The sequence below is a fragment of the Saccostrea cucullata genome, unplaced genomic scaffold, assembly GCF_032062105.1.
Source record: "Saccostrea cucullata isolate Sc308-1 unplaced genomic scaffold, CSIRO_AGI_Scuc_v1 ctg2520, whole genome shotgun sequence".
In the NCBI taxonomy this organism is placed as follows: Eukaryota; Metazoa; Mollusca; class Bivalvia; order Ostreida; family Ostreidae; genus Saccostrea; species Saccostrea cuccullata.
Window position 1 is genome coordinate 51,315 of NW_026935674.1, and position 16,305 is coordinate 67,619.

General features: G+C 33.6%; 1 protein-coding gene across 1 annotated transcript; it reads left to right on the plus strand.

Moving 5' to 3' along the window:
* Window positions 1–5,212: 5,212 nt before the first annotated feature.
* On the plus strand, window positions 5,213–16,248 carry LOC134243552 (protein mesh-like). Its single transcript, XM_062725805.1, has 12 exons — window positions 5,213–5,447; window positions 7,515–7,802; window positions 7,906–8,043; window positions 8,268–8,430; window positions 11,641–11,901; window positions 12,308–12,453; window positions 12,564–12,712; window positions 13,062–13,340; window positions 13,929–14,218; window positions 15,342–15,485; window positions 15,564–15,722; window positions 16,062–16,248. Exons 1-12 carry the CDS (start codon window positions 5,268–5,270, stop codon window positions 16,241–16,243), a joined length of 2,379 nt encoding a protein of 792 aa, XP_062581789.1. The 5' UTR covers window positions 5,213–5,267; the 3' UTR covers window positions 16,244–16,248.
* The last annotated feature ends 57 nt before the right edge of the window (window positions 16,249–16,305 follow it).

Below are 16,305 nucleotides of genomic sequence, written 5' to 3' on the forward strand. Positions count from 1 at the left end.
TATGGATATCTATATGCTATGAATCTATCGTATACTTTCTAGCTTTAACTTTTAGTAAATAAAACGGTTTGTATTTTAAGTATTAAACAAAAAAGATATTAAGTTATTAACATCTAGTTATCTTAGATACTTCTTTCTGACATGTTTATATATGCAGGACATTCAAGTAAAAGGTGCTTTTCATCTTCAACAATAGCTTAACAATGGAAACAAAATATACTTTCTAGGAATGACCGGATTACAATATCAACCTCTTTCATTTCCTAGGAATTGGAAGACCTAATATTCTCCATATATATCATCATATGCTTGGGTTACCAGTTTCTCAACATCAGGTACTAAATGGAAGCTTACTGCATCGAGTATTCTAAATGAGTTTAAGTTCAGAAAGAATTGTTTTCAGAGGATTAAAGTTAAGGACCAAGCATTTTAAATTCGGTTTCGAAGTTAAAGGATGAGAGCACTTAAGCTATTAGAGTTGGATTCCGGCGTTTTGCCCAAAATAAAATTCTAAAATTTGTTCAATTTATGTTTTAAAGGTATTAAACAATGTCTCAAGAGCACGTTTTGGCATATTAAATTATATGAAAATATTAAATAATGTTATGCGAACTAGTTTTTGAGACGGGACCCAAACGTTTTGTCACATTTTTATTGTTATTTCTTTGCATGCCAGTTTTCAATGACATTTCTTACATCGATCAGCAACTTGTCCATTGGTTTCATCTGCACAGAATGTGTATTTTAATTTAAACTTAAACATATCCAAATGTCAGTGTTGGACAAATAGCGGCTCATATTTAATTGTGTGAAAAAGTCTGAAAAATATGGTCGAATTATCCATTTAATTAATAGGTCCCAGAGTGTCAACGATTGATATTATAATCACTTTACTCACGTGACATGCCACTGTTCAATACGCTAGCGCTTTCAATGAATATTTCATTGTGTGTGTCACTGGAAGTTTCTTTTGTGACAGTGTCTATCGTACTTCCAACTTCAAACTATGGAATGTTTTTTGCGAAAATTTTAATAGGGTTTGAAGATTATATGTCTCTTATTTTACTTTGTGCTTTCGTTAGGGGTATTTTGAAAGAATTCTGGTACTGTCAGTGTGATTAGTAAGTATAGATTCACGTCGCCTCAGTATTATGGTATGCAGGGCGAGACGTCTATCCGATTCCTAAACACGAATCCTTTATTATTTGTGCACCAGGAAACTACACCATCTCTCTCTTCTCCATTTAAATTCATGTGAAAAATATGATTTCAAAAAATCATACATGTTAATGTTTACATTCCACATCCATGCCATGTAAATGTCTCCGCCTATTTTCGTATACCTTAAATTCAAAATTGGTCCAGTTTAAATTTTCAGAATTTAAGGCTTTAACACATATTCTTCTCAATGGCATTGTGTGTAATTATAGAAATATGTATGAACAAGAATTCAAGGCATACACTGTAAATATCAAAAGCATATGCTTGCATGAAAATCATAGATGAATTTAGCGATTCGTTATCTCCATATCCTTCTTTACTAAAGTGCACTCATTCTTTTTAAGATTTTCAATATTTATCATGTATACAATGAAACATATGGAGATTACGATCAAAAGTCCATTAATCAATACAAAATAGGAGCAGAGCAAACACGGATCCCCAAAACATCAAAGGTGGGATTGGCTGCCTTGGAAGAATAAGCATCCCCTGCCGACCGGTCACACCGCTGTGTGCTCCTTGTCATAATCGGGAAAATGACACAAAAATCAGTAGTCAATAGAGTGTATAAATAATGGACAAATAATTGGTATAAAAAAAACGTCAGTCAGCATTTGACTCAATGATAATTTGTATTTCCTGCCATTGTATCGACCATAGAACTAACGAAATAATGACTTTAAACGAGCCTTCTGTTATTCTTTTTCATTAACTCCTGTTTGTTGTTTCTCAATAGTTTACCTTGTTAGCTCTTCTGAGCCAAAGGCTCAAAGAGCTAATGCTATGGCCATTTGTGCGGTGTGCGGTGTGCGGTGTGCGGTGTGCGTTAACTTTTTAGAATATGGGCCATAACGCAAGAACCCTTTGGCCAATCAGTACCAAATTTGCCACAGGGTATCCTTGGCCCAAGGGCTACCATTTATACTAAAATAAGGGATGGGACCCTAAAACAAGGGGAGATAATCAGGAAAACAAAACCAAAAGTACTAGTTGCTAAAAAATCTTCTTCTCCAGAACCGCCAGGCAGATTTTCACCAAACTTACATACAAGGATCAGGATATGTTGAAGAATAAAAATTGTTCAAGGCATGACCCTGGGGCAAAGGGCGTGGTCTCAAGGTCACTTTAAAGTTGACCTAAATTTACAATTAATAAAAAGATCATCAAATCTTGTAAGTTGATGCATCTTAGGACTTCACATCATGTTAACTCAAAAGTAGGTCACGGTGACCTACTTTTTTAATTTTGCGGGCATTTGTTTTCAAATTGATTTGAAGGCATATTTTGGACACTTTAAGGCCTATGATCATCAAACTTAGTCAGTTGATGCATCTTGGGTCCTTGAACAATGTCAACTTAAAAGTAGGTCACCGTGACCTACTTTTTGAACTTTATGACTTATCCTTTTTTAAAACATTTAATCCCATTATTTCAGGCACTGAAAGGGTTAGAATCATCAAATCTTGTAAGTTGCTGCGTCTTGGGACCTTAAAACATATTTAAGAAAAAGTAGGTCACTGTGACCTTCTTTTAGAATTTTGCAGGCATATGTTTTCAAATTGTTTAAAAGGCATATTTTGATTACCTTCAGACCTACAATCATCAAACTTGGTCAGGAGATGCATCTTGGGACTCTGAAAAATGTCGACCAAAATGTAGGTCACCGTGACCTACTTTCGACATATTATGGTTATATTTCAGTATCTTATGTATTTATTGGCTTAGAATCATCAAACTTTGTGAGTTGATGCATCTTGGGTTTTCGGAGAGTGACGACCAAAAATTAGGTCACGGTGACCTACTTTCGACATTTTATGGCTATATTTAAGTATCTCTGGTACTTATTGGCTTAGAATCATCAATCTTTGTCAGTTGATGCATCTTGGGTTTTCGGAGAGTGACGACCAAAAATTAGATCACGGTGACCTACTTTCGACATTTTATGGCTATATTTAAGTATCTCTTGTACTTATTGGCTTAGAATCATCAAACTTTGTGAGTTGATGCATCTTGGGTTTTCGGAGAGTGACGACCAAAAAGTAGGTCACGGTGACCTACTTTCGACATTTTATGGCTATATTTAAGTTTCTCTGGTACTTATTGGCTTAGAATCATCAAACTTTGTGAGTTGATGCATCTTGGGTTTTCGGAGAGTGACGACCAAAAATTAGGTCACGGTGACCTACTTTCGACATTTTATGGCTATATTTAAGTATCTCTGGTACTTATTGGCTTAGAATCATCAAACTTTGTGAGTTAATGCATCTTGGGTTTTCGGAGAGTGACGACCAAAAATTAGGTCACGGTGACCTACTTTCGACATTTTATGGCTATATTTAAGTATCTCTGGTACTTATTGGCTTAGAATCATCAAACTTTGTGAGTTGATGCATCTTGGGTTCTCAGAGAATGTCGACCAAAAAGTAGGTCACGATGACCTACTTTTGAATATCTCAGGTATTTATTGGCTTAGAATCATCAAACTTAGTCAGCAGATGCATCTTGGGACTCTGAAAAATGTCGACTAAAATGTAGGTCACGGTGACCTACTTTCGACATTTTATGGCTATATTTAAGTATCTCCGGTACTTATTGGCTTAGAATCATCAAACTTTGTCAGTTGATGCATCTTGGGTTTTCGGAGAATGTTGACCAAAAAGTAGGTCACGGTGACCTACTTTCGACATTTTATGGCTATATTTAAGTATCTTAGGTATTTATTGGCTTAGAATAATCAAACTGTGTCAGTTGATGCAACTTTGGTCTTAGGATACTTAGGGTTAGAGGCTTCAAATACAAGTGATAGGTTGTACAATTTATCAGAAGAGCGATTCAAGGCCCTTGGGCCTCTTGTTTTAGAAGTTGTTGCTTATCGAATCAACCGAGATATATAAACTCAGTATGCAGGTGATGTAGGTATATTGCTGCATAAAGAAGGGAAGTGGACAATATAAAAGTCTAAGTTATCACATTTATCATATAGCTTAGTTGTTAAATTACCATTAATGTCTTTTTCAAGTAAAACATCCAAGCATGAAACAGATCTGATTTACACCACTTTTTGAATATATTGTTGCACAGTACTCTTGAAGCTTCTCCTTACTACTGTTAATATCTTAGAGATGAGTAAAGAAAGAACCCGCTATGTATCTTTGTTTGTAAGGATTCTTATAAAGTTCTCGTATATGCTGGTGTAGATTCATTTTGATTCTTTGGAATATTAAAAATGTTTAAAACAGACATATGATTTTGAAGGATTTCCTCCTTAGAAAGTGAACTATGAGAATAAGATGGGTTACCACTGTCAGAATTTTATCCGAGTTCTTCCAAAATACAATATATTTAATGAGCCTTACAAAAGAAGACAATGTTGTTACCTGCTTTGTCACCAGGGACCAGTACGTACTGATTATGTTATCTATCTAATTCTTTTTTCACTTTTGGATTATTAAATACATTTAATAAATGGTTTTCATATTACTCCTCAATCTTTTAATACATGTTTTTAACATTAACTTTGCAGACATCTTTATTAACTTTCACTGGCCAATAGTGGCGTTCATTTCGCCTGTGTTTACATTGATCCATGGTAACAATAGATAAAAAAGTTAAAGGCTTTACGAAGGGAAGTGAATTTAAAATTCGTGTATTACATTAAAATGATCCAATTTTTGTGTGTGTGTGGGGGGGGGGGGGAGGGAGAGGAAGGGGTTAATCTTTAATTGCATTTGAAGATGTTAAAAACAATTCTTAAAGTAAAAATCATGTTTGGAAAAAAAAATAACGGAAAATCTTAACGTTATTCGTTCCTTTATTATTATGACGGTGCATACAATAAGGTCAATTTCTATCCAACGAGGCCCAATTTGCTTTTCAATTATACCAATAGGGAATTTAAATAATCCTTGTTTCTTTTTGGAATAAAAGTTAAATGGGGAGATAAAATTTTGAGTATTTCCTTGTAATCTTATCTACCCCTGTTATCTATAAAACACAAGTGACTCTCCTGAACAGACAAATTCATAAGTTACAACAACCAGCCAGAAATGCAGATTGCTGTCTTGTTTTTACTTAGTGTACCTGGATGTCTTGGGATTGTGGAGTTTTATCCTTTTGGATCTAATGCTGGAGACAGAGCGGTCAGTAAAAATGACGACGGAAGTTCCCCAGAAATTCCCATCTCCACACGGTTCCCATTCTTTAATCATCAACACGACCACTTGATCGTGAGTATATTTCAATTCATTTTAATATATATATATATATATATATATATATATATATATATATATATATATATATATATATATATATATATATATATATATATATATATATATATATATATATATATATATATATAATTCAGAAGAAAATGAGTTAGAACTACTTCATATTATCTTTGTATTATATTAATTGTAATAACAATACAAGACTTTGTATTTCAAGGTATGTATTTTTTCTATTGTTTATAATATAGTAAATATACCTTATATTTTTGTTCCAGAATAAAATTTTCAGAAAATCGAATAGATAGACAGTAGCCAGGGAATTTGTATTTTTTAAGTTAACTGTCATCATAAATTTATAACTATATAGATAAGGGCAGTTGCGGAAGTGAACATTTCAGATTCTTATATCCAATGACCTACTTTGTAGTGCAATGACTATTTTGAATATTCTTTTATACTACATGTATATCATATCAAAATGCCATAAAAACACAGATGCTTTATTCTGCAATAAAAATTTAACCCATACAATATCATGTCTAATAATAAGGTATCAAACTTCGAATAACATGGAGTACCCACTTCCAAAAATTGTACTCATTTACACTTACAGAGAAAACGCACTGGCAAACTGTTTATTACCATTGTCTTTTACTATAATCTTTTACACAACAATACATGAGATGCTTGTCTATATATCCTTTTATCTCATTTAATGAAATACTGATTTACTTTTACTATACTGATTGTTGGGCCATTATTCACACACTAAGTTGTCCAATGATTTTGTCGTTAATTCCCGATTATGACAAGGAGCAAACAGCGGGTGTGACCGGTCGGCAGGGGATGTTCACCCTCCATGGTACCTGATCCCATTTCTGATGTTTTTTAGGTCCTTGTTTGGTCTGCTCTAATTTTGTAATGCTAAATGCACTTTTGAGCTTGAATACTGTTCATCATCTCCATATATTTCATCCCTGTTTAATAGTGTCAGAACTCTGTTCGCCGATGGAAAAGTCGAACCACACCGTGAAATGGTATGAACTAATCCAGGGCAGGGATTTTGATTGGCTTAAAGTCTGTTTAAAAAAATTCCCTGCAAAAATGAAATATTTTATGAAAAACTAAATGTAAATGAGCGATAAAGCTAAATGATAAACGTTATAGTTTATTACTTATGTATCAAAGTACATGTACCTTTGTCACCTGTACACATCGGTATTGTGTCTATTATGCAGTTGATTCGATACGCCAATGAATGACCTATGTATGAACAGTTTCCTAAACGAGGCAAGGTATTGACAAACAATTTCATGAAACAAGATTATCAACAGTATCGTTTATTATTATGTAAAATTCCGAAGGATGTTTTTCATACGTGGTGTAAGGCCATCATTTACACATTGAATCGTCTAGTACTGGTTTTTCCTGTAAGACCGATTATAACATGGTGCTCAAAGAGGATATGACCGATCGAACAGCACGCCTTTTCCTTTAAAAATATTGCCGCAAAATACATCCTTAGTATGTTACTGCTAATGTTATTAGATATCTCAGCTTGTTTTAATAAATCATTTTCTTCTCTCAAATGTTTTGCACTTAATATCAAAGCATTTTGAACATAATAGATATTAGATGTTCGTAAATAGAATTCTTATATTAGTCACCACTTTCGAAGCTAAACACATCTTGTGTCAACGTCATTAAAACAAGTTTCGCATGTTTAGCATGTAACATTGTAAATGAAATGGAATATATGGAAATAACGAACAGTATTTAATAAAACAATACATAATAGGAGCAAACAGGACCTCCAAAACATTAGAAGTGGGATCAAGTGCCATGGAGGAGTGAGCATCCCATGCCGACCGGTCACATTCGCCATGTGCTCCTTGTCGTGGTCAGGAAATAACTGAAAAACCCGTCGTCAAATGAATTCAGTGTATAATAATGGACTAACAAATTAGTAGGAAAAACATCAGTTAGCAAGAAAGTGGATTCGTTGCATGTATCATTATAGACATTAGATACTAATAAGTATTCTTAACGAATATTGTTCAGATTAACACAAATGGAGTCATCTCCTTCCTTAAAACCGTGTCAACATATACCCCGAATCCCTTCCCACTGGATGGCGACCGAAGGCTGGTTGCTATTTTCTGGGCTGATGTCGACACACGAAACGGAGGTACTGTGTGGTATCGAGAGTCAACCGATCAAACGATACTAGACAGAGCAACAAACGAAGTCAGGACATACTTCCCACAGTTCTTCCGTTTTCAAGCCACTTGGGTCTTCATTGCTACCTGGTATGATGTTGCATTCTTTGGATGTTCTACCTGTTTGAAGGTAATGCTTTGTTTTCATTTGCTTATCTTGCTCTCATTCTCTAAGTATTTACAGTGGTTTAGATAGTGCTTTTACTGTGTTTTAACATGTATATACTTGACAGAGAAACACGTTTCAAGAGATTCTGATTACCAATGGCCAGCACTCGTTTACTATTTTCAATTACAAACAAATTGAATGGACAACAGGAACAGCCAGCGGTGGGAATGCAAGTACTGGCCTTGGAGGAACACCAGCTCAGGTAATATCAACATGTATACACAAAACCCTCTCTGAAAGATACTCAATGTTTTCATTTTATAAATTCGGATGCTCTCTGTAGCATATACTCGGCCTCCTTGTCTTTTTAGTGTTAATTTGAAGAAAATAAAATGAAACTGCACTTTACACGCAATATGAAAAGACTACAAATGAAATTGGAGATGGATGGTTTTTGTAGTCCTTATGTCGTTTCGATAAATTTAGGTTGGTTTTAATGCTGGAGATGGCAAAGTGTTTTACGTTGTGAATGCTTCTAGAACCCGAGATATTCTGCATGTAAACCACATGTCAAATATCGGAGTCCCGGGAAAATTCGCCTTCCGTATTGATGCCGCAGAGATTGGTAATGGTGGCTGTAATACAAAAGGTACTGTGTATTTGTTCGTAAGGATAAAATGGAGAATTAGAAATGAAGTTGTATTTCTTGTAAAATTTTATATGGTTTCACTCCACTTAAAATACAAGAAAATTGGTGCTGATTGATTGTTTGTAATAAACTTTAATTGTATATTTAAGCCATGATATCATAACTGTTGATCAAATCTTTGCAGAGTTAAAATAAAATGTGATGTAAAAAAATACAAGTCATGTACATGTAGAAGAAAAAAATATATATCGTGAATATCCTGTATAATTTTTATGGAATTGATATTTGATCCTTGTATTGTGATTTATGTTTATGATTTTATTTCTTCATAATAAAGAAAGGTAGTGTTTTCAAATCCCGGTAAATGGAAAAAATAGCAAATCTTTTGTCCATGTCTTTTTATTTTTATCAATATTATATTTTACAAAGATAGTTAAATTTGCGAATAATGATATTTCAAATTATGTTTTGCTTCATTGACATATCTGCGTTGTGGACAAATAAGAATATATTTCAATTAATTTTTTTTTTAAATCCATCTTAGCCTAGGGTGCCAAAAAAGTTTGTTTTTTTAAAGCTATTTCAAAAGGTGTTTTTCATATTATCTTTTGAGTTGTGGTATGCATGGCATATCAAAACCTGTCGCAAAAATTATTGTTTATAACTTTGCAGTAATGTGATAAGATAAATGTTATATCAGACATATTTAGATAGTAACTAATGTTCCTAATTCCACGAATCTGAGTCACAAATTGCATAAGGAGTTTAAACATTAATAAAGATCGATCATTTGTGTTACATACGGATCGATAAGCCAGTATTGCATTAACTTTTTATACATTTTCTCTTAATGTATATTTATATTGATTTTAAGATTTGAAAATTCCAGGGTTTCACGGTTGCAATCATTTCTGAAAAGAATTACATAACACACAATTGCAAATTTTACGTTTTGTTTTATTAGACAACGTGTCATCTTTGTTTGATCAAAGATAAATTAGAATTTTGTTGAAAAAATTAAAAAAAGACTCTCACGATAACATTCACCAAATCTTTTTACCTGTAATCTTCAAGAAAAAAAAATTATTACTAAGTATATTTAAAGGCCGGTATACACGATGAGATTTGTAGTATAATGCAAGTATTATAACACTTTTGTATTATAATACTTTCTTGTACACACGCTAATACATATTTTATAAGATTGTAAGTAAACTATTTATTCCCACGTGTTTTCTCCTGCCATATTTCTCTCTGTCAAAATAATAAAAATGATAATAATAAGCTCTGCTCCTGGCATCTTTCCTGTGGTAGCTACTGCTTGATATATTCCACAAGTCTTCTTCCCCTTCCCATAAAACTTCGAGTTTTTCGATGTCTTTACTTGTAAAGTTGGCCATTATTATTTACCATGTGCTTTTTTTTACTAATGACATAAATAGGATGACCCCCAGTGTCAGTACATTTCATTGGTTGAAAGAGAAAGGTAAGCTAAGACTTGTATCAGGAAATAGAGCATTGCTCTAATCTTAATACAGTTTTATAAGATTCGAAAAATCTTATGATACACTGTATTAAGGGTGTATGCACAGTAAGATTTTGTAGTATAATACAAATCTTATAATACAAATCTTACAGTGTATACAGGCCTTAAAGCTGAACACGACTCTAATTTAAGGCCGGTATACACGGTAAGATTTGTATTATAAGATTTGTATTATAATACAAAATCTTACTGTGTATACACTCTTAATACAGTGTATCATAAGATTTTTTGAATCTTATAAAACTGTATTAAGAATAGAGCAATGCTCTATTTCCTAATACAAGTCTTAACTTACCTATCACTCTCGACCAATGAAATGTAATGACACTATGGTCATCCTATTTTTATAATTACTAAAAAAAGGCACGTGATAAATAATGCTCTAGTAATGGTCGACTATACAAGTAAATACATAAAAAAAAAACTCGTGGTTTTATGGGAAGGGGAAAAAGGACTTGTGGAATATATCAAGCAATGCATAATACGATGAGAGACACCGCTATCAGAGCCCCATCCTCCATTTTTATTACTTTGACAGAGAGAGGCATATGGCGGGGGAAGACACGTTGGAATACGTAGTTTATTTACAATCTTATAAGATATGTATTAGCGTGAGTACAGGAAAGTATTATAATACAAAAGTATCATGATACTTGCATTATACTACAAATCTCATCGTATATACCGGCCTTAAATTGGCATTCACCATTTTCAATGCAACTATATACGATATCAGCACTACGTATACCCTTGGCATTCGTTACACAGTTATTTTTGTCACAAGTACCAGGGTGGAATTGGGACCGGTGTCCGTGCTGGTTATCTTGCATAACGTTTGTTTACATATTATTGCAGTCACATGTATGAATTGTGTATATATACTGCACTGACCTATGCATATATAATGTGTTTCTTTGGTATATTATTTTCTGCATTAAAAACTAAACAGTTATTTTTGTCGCTCACCAGCATATGGAGTTTATGTATCTCAACTGATTCAATATGCAAGAGCATGCTCTACGTATGAACAATTTCTAAAACGAGGTAAATTATTGACAAACAAGTTTATGAAACATAAATATCAGCAGTCTTGTTCGTAAGTTCTATGGTCGAAACAATGACCTTGTCAGCAAATACAATTTATTATTAAGTCAAATGCTGACTAACGTTCTTAATACTAATTGTTAGTCCATTATTTTTACACTGAATTGACGACAGATTTTCCTGTTATTTCCGATCATGACAAGGAGCATATGGCGGGTGTGACCTATCGGCAGGGGATGCTAAATCCTCCATTGCACCTGATCCCACCTCTGATGTTTTGGAGGTCCGTGTTTGCTCTGCTCCTGTTTTGTATTTTTGTATTGTTTTATGGACTTTTAATCTCGAATACTGTCCATATGTTTCGCTACCGAGTGCTGCAAAGCATACATTGAACAGTGACAAAGTAAGCCGCTTTATATTGGGTGACAAAGTCAGCTGATTCATATAGAGGTCCTCAAATGTAGCAAGAGTCCAAGCGAAATTGGTGGACACATTCCTTTTGCGAATCATGCTCAGCTTTAAGGGACAACTCTCTAATTTCTTGATGATTTGAATAAACGTAGACGATATATTTGTATGATTTCGTTTCGTATCTGATTTCTTTTTTCACATAAACACAGGCAGTCTGCTGATTTCCCCACGTCATGGCCCTATGCTTGGAGGACAATATCTGGTGATTAGCGGTCCATGCATGAACCCTGATGACGTCATTCAGGTTAAGTACTTCTATATGCCAGAGTTATTTCCTTGCCAAAGAAAATCAAATTACAGCGCCATCTGTATCACTCCGATATTTAACATAACCGGTGACATCACGGTCCACGTCATCATTCGAGATATTAAGGGACAGGAACAACATCATACAGGACCCTATACGATAGGTATTACTACAAACATTTTAAATTCTGATTCATGTAGTTCTGCGAACAACATAAACCTTTTTCAGATGAAGAAACATGTATGCCTTTTGAAAAAGGGAAACAAAGCATGATTCTATTTCAGCACTTTTAAAAATACTTACAACATACCTATAAAAAGTAAATTATTCTCATGCATGAATGCATATAAATATTTGTTAATAATTAATATACCGGTTAATATCTTAACTTTTACGTGCATCTACCTGCAGGCACTTTTAGCTTTCGCAGTTTATAAAAAGATTAGCTTTTAAACAATCCTTATACATTAACAAGAATATGAAATTCCACCTTTGTTAAAGCAAAATATTTATTCTTTCCTGAGGAAACATTTGTCAAAAATAAATTATATTCCTATTGTGATCCTTAGTAAACCCAGCTGTGTTTAAGAATCCTGTGAAGAGACATCAGCCTCAAAATTGGATCAATGGCCACCAACAAGTTATTTCCTGGGATCCATTTGCGTTCGAATTAAGAGAATCTGAAAGAATTCACGTACATTTATTTACAGTAAAGGTAAATCAGATATTAATGCCTAATATGTATAGATATATAAAATTAATGTATATACTGATCAATTATAGGAAATTTACTTTGATAATATTTTTATTGCAATTGAATTTTAGGAACAGTTTAACAATCAGCTTCTGTGGGAGAAATCCACGTTGCATGATAACATAGCGAGAACTCTTGGAACCTATACCATTCAGCTTCAAACAGAAGGGTATATGGCAGCAATCCGTGTCACTGCTGCAATGGAAACGGACACTGACCTGTAATTTTTTTAGTTTATAAATTAATTACCCCTGATATTTCTTATTTTCTAAATTTTAAACTAATAGGATTTTTAATTATACATATCTCACGATCTGTTACAAAAATATAAATATGAAGATAATGAACAGTATCCAAGCTCAAGACCATTTAAACAAATCGGAAGCACATGTATTAAACCTATATATAAATAAAGATATTAACCCAGAAGCATTTTTACCTAATTCTTAAACATTTTTTACAAAAATGCACTTTATTTGGATTTGTTTTTGTTTTATCCTTACTGTAATCCTAATGAACTTTTTATCATATTTCTACATCTGCTATCTACATCTGCTATTTTGTTCCAGGTCAGAAAGAGGAATTTGGTCAGAAATCTTTGCAGTTGTTCCACAGCAACAAAAATCACAGCGGTTCTGTCAAAACTGGCTGAGACAGGAGTATCATCTTTCAAGGGTATCTTCGCAAAATATTCCACCCTGTCCTTGCACACTACAACAGGCTTTGATGGACACGGCTCGATACCAGCCTGATCCCGATTGTAATATGGTAACAAAGACCAGGGATGGTGACTTCAATTGTCTGTACAGAGCAGATGCAAAGCACTGTGTTCGACTCAGCGTTCCTGGGTAAACTAATCTAAAAAATTTGAAAAGATGTTTACATTCAATATCGCAGCATTATTCCACTATCAGTTATAGATGTTCATGTTGAATTGTAAGATTTGCATATCAGATATTCAAGTCAACTCTTTTGATATCATTAATCGTATTAAAGAACCGAACCTAGCATCTTATACTGAAAGCGCGTCAATGCCACTTACTCAACCTCTCATCATCATGCCTGTCGAGTCGACATACATATTAACGAAAAAACGTCATTTTTTTGATTTGATGTTAATTCATGATAAGTAGACCTAATATTCTTACAGGTCAATATAATGGTCAATATCAACATAATTAACTTAATTATGATGTCATATCTAGATTCTACATTCGAGGTTATTACTATAATGCTTAATATACGTTCTATTTTAACATAAACACATTTACATTCTAAATTTGAAAAAGAAAAATAGAAGTATGTTGAGAGAAAACGAACAGACAAGTTGACATATAACATCCGACAATTGGCAACGACAGCTCTTTTTGATCTATATGTTAAAAATGAAATCAGTTTGATGAGGCTTCTCATACAATCAGGTATTAAATTTGTAGACCTCTGGACAGTGACAATGTGTGTTGCTACGACTTCAGTGGCAATCTGATCGACACCCGTGTAAAGGAAGGCGGTTCTCTACAACGTTACCACTATTTAGGAGGAGAGAAAAATATCCCCTATGTTACCAACTTCTACTACGATGTCCTCCCTTTCCTGCACTGCTGTAGATATTATGGTATCAGCTCAGATGTTGGACAGGGTGGAAGCTTTCTTTATTCAGAATGCCAGGATTATCTAGAGTTTAGAAAAATTAGCTCTTGTTACAACTACATCCCGCCACGTCCAGGTAATTTCAGTTCACTTGAAACAATGGCTTAAACAAACTATTTCATGCCAAATTTTATCTGACGTTTATACAGATGTTTGGTTGTTGGTTCCAGCCTTTTAGGGCAATAGGAAATTGTTTTATAGAGTGTAAACAGTTTTAAGGAAACGATTGCGTCTCATTGTAAACAGTTATAATCAAGAAGCGCAGAAGTCGGGTTCTTGTAAGAGGAAGAATTTTTCGCAAAAAATCTTAACTCTACTCTACAAAGATTAAAAAAATTGACATCTCTGAATTAAATTTTGTTTCATCGTTTTGTTTTTGTTTTTTTTTTTTTTGTTTTTTTGTTTACACGAATATTCACTGTTTATTCTAATGCAGTAAAGGCGTTATATTTTTGTTCCCTTTACACATCTCTCATAGGGAGTTAGAGAATATAAACTGAAAGTGGAAAGGCTTACTAAGGTGATACAAAATAAAGGTAACGAGCAGCATACAAGATCAGATGTCCATTCAAACACTATAAATCAGGAGCAAAGCCTACATGGACCTCTAAAACATCAGAGGTGAGATCAGGTGCAATAGTGGGCATCCTCTGTCAACCAGTCACACTAGTCGCGTGCTCCTTGTAATAATAGGGATAGAAAAGAGAAACAGTAGACACTTAACATGCTTAAGTATCAAAGTTATGGACTAACAATTAGTATGAATATGTACATCAGCATTGATTTAATGGTGTGTTGTATTTGCATTGTAAGGTCATTGTATCCATCATAGAACTTGCAAAATGATGATTTGAGACAAGACAAATTATATGCTCCTTTCATCAACTTGTTTGTATATAACTTATCTCGTTTTAGACATTGTCGGTACACAGGGCATGCTCTTGTGTATCAAATCAACTGAAAGATAGAATACTCCCTGAAGGAAGCCTGAATTAAGACTATATTTATGGATGTTGTTCAAAATACTTTCAAGCAAGAGTCATGCCCATTTCCCTTTCTTTTTCCGCTTTTAATTTGGAGTATTCATTTGGGATTTTTTTCAACAATCCTATTTAATTATCAAGCATAAAAATTAGTTAAGACAGTAAGAAAGAAATAACACAAAGTACATAAGTATATATATATATTAATTTTTTTAGCCGGTGCCAACGGTGATCCTCACATTAAGACGTTAGATGGATTTGGATACAACTTCAATGGACTCGGAGAGTTTCATTTCATTGTTTCTAGGAATATGTCATTCGAGAGTCAAATTAGGTTTGAACAGGCAAAGCGTAGTAATGGTAAGATTACAATAAAACTACATATATCAATTTTTAATAGAAGTGAAGTTCTTGTTATTTTACTCGTGCATATTTTAGGCAGTACAGTTGCTGCCAGCGTCTGCACGTCTTTTGTGGCTCGTGTTATAAATGCGTCTGATACAGTAGAAGTGATTCTAAATTCTATCAGAGTGGCGGATGTCCTCATCAACGGGCAGATACAGGACTTTAGTGACGTGTCCTGGTTGAGATATGATGGTACGTCTATCAAAACACTTACCTCCTCTACCTTTGCACTTTTCTTTATTAGATGAACCATATTATCAGAAATACCTGTCAACAAATAGTATATTTATCATAACCCCCTATTGTTATTTGCAGTAATGACATGCATAGATTGACAAGTTGATGATTTCATCTTTCTCTGATAAGATATCATATGTTACTATACTTAAAATTATTTGTAACAAAAGTTGTGTTCTCATATCAATAAATGGCATAACAAAAATTAAAACAAAACATGAAGACAAAGAAAAAAAACAATAAGTCTCGACGTTCATATGATAAATATGAATGTATTTTGACAATATTTTGTAGGTGTATCAATCCTTAATTTACATAAGACATCTATAAACACGACAAGTAGGGAAATCCTCGTGATGTTTGCTGATGTGGGAGTATCCTTCAGAATTATGGCAAGCTATAACGTACTTAATGTCATGCCAATCATTGCCAATGATTCATTTAAAGGTACATGTAAAATTAGATTATTTATATAATAAAACTACATGTAGGCCTATATTTATTGTTTGTTAACAATGTCGAATCACATACCAAAATT

Bases quoted from the DNA above. Each gene is read 5' to 3' on its own strand.
- LOC134243552 (XM_062725805.1), top strand. From the start codon at position 5,268: ATGCAGATTGCTGTCTTGTTTTTACTTAGTGTACCTGGATGTCTTGGG. The intron at 13,341-13,928 runs GTAAACTAATCT...TTAAATTTGTAG, and splicing joins GTTCGACTCAGCGTTCCTGG to ACCTCTGGACAGTGACAATG. The intron at 15,486-15,563 runs GTAAGATTACAA...TGCATATTTTAG, and splicing joins ACAGGCAAAGCGTAGTAATG to GCAGTACAGTTGCTGCCAGC.